Genomic DNA, 9,566 nt, shown 5'->3' on the forward strand with positions numbered 1-9,566 from the left:
ACTATAGCTCTTGTCAGATACTACATATGTAAGCTTGAGAGTTAATGTTATTATGACACTGCACATCATGTATATAATTGCATCTGTCTTGCTTCCTTCATTAGAAGCACAACTCTCATAAATTCTGAACTAAAGATATTGGAAAATTAACCTGTAGTGGGTTCTAATACCTTTTCCTGAAACAAAATTAGTTTGTCCTTTTACCCAACCCCCCCATGCAACTAAGTTACTTTTGAGTTCTAGAGAACTTGTATGAGCCATGTTATTTTTTTTAAATCTTGAGGCTTCTATTGCAGACTGCTCCTCAGTGAAGCTTATTCACATCCAGACCCTTCCCAAGAGATCAAACAGCTCAAAACAAAGAACCACCACAAACAAAAAAACCCAAACCACACACCCTAAGATGAGGGCCCTCTTCCTCCATCTCCAACTGCTAGAGACAGTGCCAGCATAGACCAACTGTGCTAAGAGCAAATCTGCTCCTGACATTTAGTAAAATGGACACGTCTGGGTATAACAGTGCTTGAGCTTTTTAAAAGCAGAAGACAGACAAGCAGAATAAGACTTACAGCAGCCATGCAACTCTTGCTGAAAGTGAGGAAGGGGAATGATTCTTTCCTGTACCCGGACTCCATCTAACAGCTTGATTTGGACACAAAATGATATGAAGGAAATAAGCCACAGCACTATCCATCCCCATCCAGCCCTACTATTTGTGTTGTAAAATGTATTCCCTCCTACAATACATTCTTCCATTGTACCAGCCATTTGCCAAACCAATATTTAAGGAAGTAAGTGTCCAAGTTATCCACAACATAACTGGCGCATTGGTGGTTCCTAGTTGCCTCATAACTTAAACCCAATTCTAGTGCTGCACTTCTGAAGCCTAGAAACAGAAATCCAGAAAAACACCTGCCAGTCCTCCCCCATGGCACCAATAGACACCCAGTAAACAAATTTGATACTGCAGAGAAGAATATTCCAATGGTTCAATATTCCAAGTCTCATATAAAGCAGCAACAGTGGAGATACTTCAAATGAGAGAAAACTGCTTTCTTAGCATTAGCTCTGGCAATAACTCAATAAACACATTCAACAGAAAAGTAATAAAAACAAAACAAAACAGCTTTATACTTTATTTTCTGTAAAAATCTTTACACATGCAGACTAAAACCAGTGTAAGAAAGTATTCACCATTGTTTAAACAAATAACTATACTTAAATATAAGTGTCTGCAATTGGCTTGTATAAAAATAAGTTGTTTTTTTTCTTTTTACAGAAATCTGTTTTCCAGTTTTTATAGACATACAATACACAACTAATACATACAATTTATCCTGATCATTGTTTTCCATCAATGTGATACTGCTAAGGTATTATGTGCAAATAAAAACAAAAGAAAAAGAAAAACAACATAGTTCTTTAAAACGAAAAAAGTTCTACATGTTTTAGAAAATTAGACATTGGGCTTTAAATAAATCAAATCCTAATCTTTTTTTTTTCCTGAAATAAGAGTCCATGTACTGTATTATATACATGTTCAACTAGTTTGGGGGCAGACCCAGCCTCAGCGCCTGTGTCTGCCATGTCCTGAACGACTGCTACTATGGTGCTTGCCTTTATGAGATCTTTCAAAGGAGCGGGATCTTTCACGTCTGTCCCTATGATGTCCACGTTCATGTCTATGCTTCTTAGCAGCATCAGAATGATCCCTGGATTTGCTCTGAGAACGTGAGCGAGACTTTTTCCGTTTGTGACCATGTCTATTTGCACTCTTCAACTCATCCCTGCTGTGCTTGGCTTTTAGGTGTGGAGAAGCATGATTATGATGTCTGCGAGGACTGCCACTGTGACTGCGGGACCTACTTCTTGACCTTGAGCTGTATGTTCCAGAGAGACTCCTCCTATTGTTGTAACTTAGAGAAAAAGTAAAAAGGTAAACATCCTAACTTTCAATATGTTGTGTAAATAAAATATGAAATTTCAAGTCAGTTGTTACAACTAGAGAATTTAGGAAGAAACCCCAGAAAAGAAAACAAACATTCACTGAGCCCAAGGCAAGAGGCTTCCCTTATCAAATGAGTACTTCAATAATGTTTTCCTAAGTTTTTCAAAACAGAGCTGCTCTTTAGGAATCCTTTCCCTCTCAACCTCACCATAAGCCTCCACACTGAAATGCGGAACTTAAGCAGCTACTGCTTTTCACATTTTAGAAACAATGCTCACATTTGCATTTCAGCTATTATCATAGGGATTAGACTCAACTTGCAGGGCAGTTCTCATCTACATTTTAGATGCCCTTTTTTTTGGTATTTGTTTTTAAGGTAAGCAGGAATGACTGCATCAATAAGATATACATAAATGCTTCCTCGGTAATCACATCTAAAACATGCCTCAATTCCTAAATGGTGCAAATGAAGTCAGGATTTGGATTTCCAATAGTACATGAGTGCTTTTATTAATACTGCTACTATTGTTATATGGCTTCACACCACAAGTTGGGAAGCAAGTTGCAACAAGCATCTGAAATGCCAAAAGTTTGCTGCTATGCAAGACATTTCAATTTCTTAACCGTTTAATGGTTTTTAGTCAGAGAGAGCATGATAAATATATACTTTTATAGACAAAGATATATTATGAGCGCAAGCTTTCGTGAACCATTATTATGGTTTTAAATGAAAAGCAAAGAAAATTCTTACAGATCTTGAACCACTACATTTTATGTAAGTACTGGCTTGTTTGAAAATCATAAGACCAAGTTATTCTACCACAGTTAAAATCTTAGCATAAAACAATTTATTTCACTTACAATAAGAATATTCTTAAGCCACCGAACTGCATTAACAGTAGTATATCTGTTGAACAGCAAAGTTTATAAGTATGTGTCAAAACATACCTCAAACTACTGCAAAATTATCCACTAGAAGAAACTACATTTTGAATAATCTTCTGGAAGAAAATGAGGCATGCAAGAATTTTATACTTACTGTCTCCTAGGAGTATGTGATCGAGATCGGGACTTTGTTCTTGACCTTGATCTACTAGCACTTCTACTGCTTCTGCTTCGCTTGCTTTCTTTCCTCATGCTTAGAATAAAAATGAAAAAAAAGTTAAGGAAAGTCTTGAACAGTCTGCACTATTATCATGAAATAAAATAAAATAAAATAAAAAAAAAAAGACTAAACTTGAAATCAGTTTAGTGTTATTCAATTCACTTAAAAAGCAAAGTCTTGCTTTTGCTTGGATTTTTACCTACCCATTGTAAGGGCTCTTTGAAGCTAGTTGCCTTTCTTCTGGCTCTTTTTTGACAGCTTTGGCATTCAGAGATACTGGAGTCTTCTCTTCCGTTTTCATCTCTCTTGGGGAACCTAAAGGAGATTCAAGGTTAAGATGTAGTCTAGTGGTAGGAATTGGCTATCAAGAAGTAATTTTCCTTAATATATTTTATGCAAGTCCTAACCCTTTTATATGAATGCTCACTGGATATGATACTTGGAAACTGACTATTCCTTCATTCCTTCCTATTTTTAATTCTTTCCTAAAAATAAAGTTTGTGTAAAGAGCATATAGCTACAAAAGATTTTTTTCAACAGTCTGAAAACAGCTACATTTAAGAGATGCAAGCAAAGTCCTTTTTGAAATATGTGACATTTTCTAACATATTTCCTAAACAAAAACAAAGAACTGTATTCCTTTGGCTCAAGCATATATAAAACACCTCATGAAATAAGGCAAAAGCCTAAACACTCATCACATCAGAAATACTACCTCTCTCAAACCTACCTACAAGCTTTGGAGCCTTCCTAACCCCACTCCATTTCTTTAAAATAATGGGAAGAGGTGGACTTTGTAGCTCATGCCAAAGATAACAACTGAGCCATGCTAGACAAAAGATTGGGTGAAAACTGAAGCAAGCCTTTGTTCATTCTGGCCCCATGTGCTGAACACAATTCAAAATCCAAACTAACCTACAGCTATACTCTGTGAAATGCTCCACCTACAATCAGTCCAAGACACCTAAGCATCCAGGCATGAGAAAAAGGATTGGTGTAGTTACAAAGTGGATTTTTTCCTCTCAGCAAAGGGAATTCCATAGGAGAGTTGGTTCATGTTAGCCTTGCTGACCTGGAAGACTGGTGTTTAAGATGACAAGAAATGCTGCTTACAGTTTCCCTGATCTACATCTTTTTTAAAGAGTCAAGAGGGCTCCAGAGGACCCTATAACTTAACTAATAAGCTAACACCTTCCACTTTACCAAATGGGGTAGAATTGCCATTGACTTATTCTGAATGCCAAAAGATTCTATGGCTTGTTTTTGTTTTTTAAGATTCAGACCTTTGGATTTTCAACATTCTTTGCAATAACATGGGCAATCAGGCTACTTTGCCAACAGCGTTGCTTCGAAATGTTCCTTGCAGCATGGATAGAGTTAGTTACTGACTTATGTTTAAACATAGCCATATTGCACAACAGAACATTAATGCAGAAAGCCTAAACAAATTTCTGCATTTGCTGGCTGTTCACACTCACAGGAGTGCTACGTAAATGCACTGAAACAAAATTTTGAAACTATTATGGAGTGAGATTTTAGGAACAGCTGTTTAGCAAGATGTAACAGGTAGGTAAGTAAATTACTTGAATTAGATATGTCACTTAAAATAGTCTACTGGCAACCTGTAGGCTGCATGTGGTCCATAAGGGGTTACACATGAAGCTGCTGCAGCTCTTATTAACCCAGCTATGATAGCAGCTGAGCTCTCAGGGCTCCCCTCCTTCTGCTGCATATCCCTGCCCCAGGGAGTGGGGTACTGTGGCACAATGCAATGCAGCCCCCACTGCCTAGACACTAGGAGCTGAGGACACTCATGCAGTGTGGCACCACAGGGGAGCTCACAGGGAATTAAAGGCAAGGTGGCCACATGTGCTAGGAGGCGGGAATGTCCACCCATGCTCACACATCCTGGGGGCCCAATGGCTCCTCACAAGTGCTGATCTGACAAAAAAAAATACTGTACCACACAGTCTTCTTGAGAGACTGGCATATGAAAATACAGCTTATTTTAAGCTCTTGCCAATTATTTGAACTCATCATTATTAAACACAAAACAAAAAAACCCTTTACATTTCCCACATATGTCTATCGTCAAAACACATTACTGAATGATGAATATCATTGATGTACTTCCATTAATGGCAATAACAAAAAACATATCCCAAAATGACACATGGAGTACAGACTGGAGTTTTCTTTCAATATTGCTCTACCATAAGGTTGTCAATAATTATTTTTCATAAAAATCCAATAACAGAAGCAATAAATGTATAGTATTCGACTACTAAAATCTTAAGTTATAAATAAATCTTATTGCTCTATTTTCTCTCATAATCTATCCAACTGCATTAAAGTCTAAAATCAAGACATTTGTATAGCAGTACAGAAGAGATGACTACCGTGTAGGCTTGGCACATGACTGACAACAACTTACATGGTTTGGAAGCAGGAGAAAAGCCACCCAAAGTTGAAAGTGCTGGAGTCCCATCAGGATTTAACCCTTTTGCTTTTAATTTAGCTTCCTGTAGTGCCATTTTCCTCTTTTCTACTTCTTTATCCAACAATTCATAATTTGGCTGTAAAACAAACAAATGAAAACAAAACAGCCAGTCAGGAATTTGGACCAAGATTATTTCTATTCTGCCTTAGTTCTTATACTACAATCACTGTAACAGCACCAAAATGCCAACCGCCAATGAAACAATTCCACTAAAACGACCGCTTTTTCCTTTTTGATTTTCAACCCAAAGAGACTTTACACACCATTGTTTTGGCTGAGTTACACTTCAGATCACCACAAGGCGCTGTATATAAAGCTGCTTTAGTGAAGATGGTTCTCTCACCATTTACTTAGTTCTGTAATATTGGTTACCTTTTTCCTAGTGTACAGCTTAAGAGTTGTTAGACATATCTCCTGAATCTCCTCTTCCGTGGAACCAAAGAGCAGAAACCAGTGAGGACGGGTAGGTAGTGGAATCTAAAAAGTGAAACCAAGTCTTAATGCATGACAGTTAAAAACATTCTGACATTTAATATCTTCATTGATCTCGTCCTGTAACAATTAGTTACTTGTTAATTAATGCCATGCTAAAGTATTAACAAGAAATAACCCTTACCTGCAGAGCTCTCGCAGCAAGATAAATACAAGCACATGCTATTGTCTCAGGTTGAAAGCGAACAAAGACATTGGTTCTAAGGCTGTCATTCATGTAATTCCTGGCAGGGGGGAACAAAATTTAGAGTTATAAGCTGGGTCTCACATTTACATAGCACTTTATAAAATAAGGCACAAAATTGGAGACTCAATCTACTTTATTATTTTTTCTTTAAGTAAGATATATCCAATATTTTGTTGTTCCAGACTGCAGTAATTCTACAGTTGTCATTTTTAAGAATTCAAATTGTTACTTTAGTTGTATAATGTCAAAACATGGCCTACTGACTTTGCTCTGACATGTCAGTGCAAGAGCTACCTTTCACTTTAGAACTGTTTCTGAAACTTCTTTTAAAACATGAGGAATTTTTGCAAGCACCAGTTCTGATTAATTAATTCAATATGCTCAGCTGTGCAATGAAAAGTCCAATCTAAGCTTAAAATAGGGGGGAAAAATTTAGGCAAAAAACAACAAAAACAGTTTCTGTCTAGCTATGTCAGTCAAGTGTTTGGTTCTGTTTTAAGCACCAAAACCCCTTCATTCAAGGAGTGTTTTTCATCTATTAGAAACTCCAATACACTTGCAGCCACCATTTTCAGGTAGCAAAGGACATTATGGCTAAGATTGAGCAAATGTTCAAGTGTTAACACACTAGATATGCTTCATATTTAGCTGTGTTTATTTTTATCCAGCAATAGGTAACCCAGCTACTATCATGTAACCTTTTGTGTTGGGAGGGGGGAAAGCTAGGAAGTTGCACAATCAATTTCTCAAGCACCAAGTTAAAAGCAGTTTTCCTTCTACAAAAGCTGCTATTGCCAAGCAGTACATGTTAATAACTACTTTTGAACTGCAGATACAGCTCTAAGTATTTAATACCTGAAGTACTACAGAAGTTCACAGCACAACCAATAATCACTAGTGAGTACTTCCTACAAATAAAACGGTGCCCAATAAACAGATCCAAAACACCAGCATCAGTAAGTGAGCATGCTGCATGCACTTTAATTTTGTAATCCAAATTCAGTCAAAAATAAAAGTTGATAGGATTCATGTTGGCAGGAAATAGTATACCCAAAATGTGTCCATGTGTCCTTTAAATACACTATAGTATACAGTAGGTAGGCAATAAATACACATTAGAAACATGTTGAATTTACTTCTAAAAGCAAATATACAAATCCTTTTGACACCCAGACAGAACTAGAAGATGCTGCCAGATGGATATGGACCACTTCAGTGAATCTCGGATGAGAGCTTGCACTGGATTGGCTGGAGAGAAGGGCAGCCTATCAGGCCATCCCCAGGTCATGAGCTGTGGTTCAGAGGGCAGAGTTCTATGACTTACCATCATGGACTACCCTTTAATTAAAGAGTAGAAAAAAGAACAAAGTTAAATTGAGTTCTCCATTAAAATAAGTTAATCAAACCATGAAAATAGTAAGCAGAAACAAGCACTGCAACATGTTGTATAATATATATTCGATCTAAAAAACAACTTACAGCTCATTGTTTTGCATATAGGACATCAAGCTCATTTCTGCTACTATTTTCCTGGTTAGGACAAAATGGAAAAGAATAAACTTACCAGGCAGTCTGAACGAGGGTTTGATTACGTTCACATTCTAAGACTTGTAAATACATAACAATGATCTAAGGAAGAAGAGAAAAAGAAACCCAACTTTAATACGCGAGACAAGTGACAGATAAATGATTTCTAATACAAAAAATTTTGTATGCTTTAGAGTATATTTGTATTCTATTCCCACCCCACCAGAATATAGGCTGTACGCCCATACATAATTATTTGAATCAGAGATGTCTGGACAGAACACCAACCTATTCCGCTAACTTCACACATGATTTTTCAGAAGTCGCTTCTGCCATTTCACAAGGAAGTGGCTTATTAAAGTTAATCTGCCAGTCACCCAAACATTTTGGTAGCCTGGACTTGATCAACTCCAGCTAAATTCAAAAGGATGTAGCAGAAAAACCTGAGGCCACTTCCAAACCTGTGTTTCTTGTACCACAGCTCACAATGATGCCATGACAGCAGCACAATATTTACAAGTAGAATAATCTTTGACAACTCACCTTATGTGGATGCTTGACATGAACACAAAATCCCAACTCCTTCAGTACCCTTCTTTCTGCTTTGATTACTTGATTTTTGGTGTTTATGTAGTTCTGATCAAGTATCAGGGGGCTTGGAGTCCTATAGTTTGTAAGAAATAAAATCAAAACTGTTTTGCATATCCAAAATAGTGGCTTCTCTGTTTTCCCTTCCAACCAACTAATGGCAACAGAAACCGGTTTTAAACTCCTGCAAGCAAGTTTAAGCATTAATCTTGTGCTGTCCATGTTTAGATGAGCTAGTTTTGTTTCTGCCTGAAATTCCTGTGACTTAGCTGTGATTAAAGACCTAAAGCTGAACAATAATCCTTTGCTTCTGTGTGCAAACTGCCCCTCTAGGATCAGGTACTAATATTTTCAAATGCCAAGTGACTAAAATCTGACTGCACACCCATTAGCTCAAACCATACTTTAAGCACTTGACAGCACTTACTTCCAAGTTTAATTTACACAGAAATTTCATGTTTTATTTTACTACGTTTCCCATTAAATGGGAGGAAAATGAAGAGTGCATCAAAAGAAATCTGACAAAGGGTGTCTGCACCTGAAAGCTTGCAAAGAAGAATTTTTCCAACTATTTTAGTTGGTCTACTAAAAGATACCAGATTTACCCAAAGAATCTTGCCTGTCAAAAGAAAACAAGGCTCACAAAAACTTCGACACAAAAATTTCTTGCGCTTTAAAAGACTTATATAGAACAAGGATTTATTTTCATAATAATAATAAATACTAATGCATCCATGGGCAAAAGTACTATAAAGAAAAATACAACACATCCTGAATCCTGAAGTATTAAGTTATGAACATCAGGTATTTGTTTTTCCATTAAGATGCTTGAAAATTAAGAACTCGATATATCATTTCTAATATAGAGATATTAAAACCCACAACTGTCAAATTTCCAATTCTTTTCAAGATTTCATACATCCTTAATTCCATTTTTAAAATTCTCCAATAAAACCGATGTACTAACAACACCTTCCTCTTGCCTTTGTTTTTGCTTGGTTATTCATACAGCTGCATATATAGTCATTCGTTTTACAAAACTTGTAACGGCAGGGACTTTCTCCATATCTACAGAATGTCAACAAGATAGAGATATTTATATTTTATAAATTTGGAGTCTACAAGATAGAGATATTTGTATTTTATAAATCTGATAACTAAGTAATCAATTAAAATGCAAACTGTTCATCTACCCAAGTAATAGAATAACATAGATCGG

At 36.5% G+C, this 9,566-nt stretch overlaps 1 protein-coding gene across 2 annotated transcripts in view; it reads right to left on the reverse strand.

The window, feature by feature from the left end:
• Positions 1–1,104: 1,104 nt before the first annotated feature.
• Positions 1,105–9,566, reverse strand: part of CCNL1 (cyclin L1) — a 14,914-nt gene continuing 6,452 nt past the window's right edge. For both annotated transcript variants that reach the window (XM_019532635.1, XM_019532636.1), the window contains exons 4-11: positions 8,303–8,423; positions 7,797–7,861; positions 6,170–6,269; positions 5,926–6,030; positions 5,488–5,629; positions 3,257–3,368; positions 2,988–3,086; positions 1,105–1,916 (exon numbers count right to left, since the gene is read on the reverse strand). In XM_019532635.1, the coding sequence (XP_019388180.1) occupies positions 1,568–1,916; positions 2,988–3,086; positions 3,257–3,368; positions 5,488–5,629; positions 5,926–6,030; positions 6,170–6,269; positions 7,797–7,861; positions 8,303–8,423 (1,093 nt within the window). In that variant the 3' untranslated portion in view covers positions 1,105–1,567. The remainder of the gene's footprint in view (positions 1,917–2,987; positions 3,087–3,256; positions 3,369–5,487; positions 5,630–5,925; positions 6,031–6,169; positions 6,270–7,796; positions 7,862–8,302; positions 8,424–9,566) is intronic.

This window comes from Crocodylus porosus, unplaced genomic scaffold (assembly GCF_001723895.1).
Source record: "Crocodylus porosus isolate Cpor-Errol unplaced genomic scaffold, CroPor_comp1, whole genome shotgun sequence".
Taxonomy (NCBI): domain Eukaryota; kingdom Metazoa; phylum Chordata; order Crocodylia; family Crocodylidae; genus Crocodylus; species Crocodylus porosus.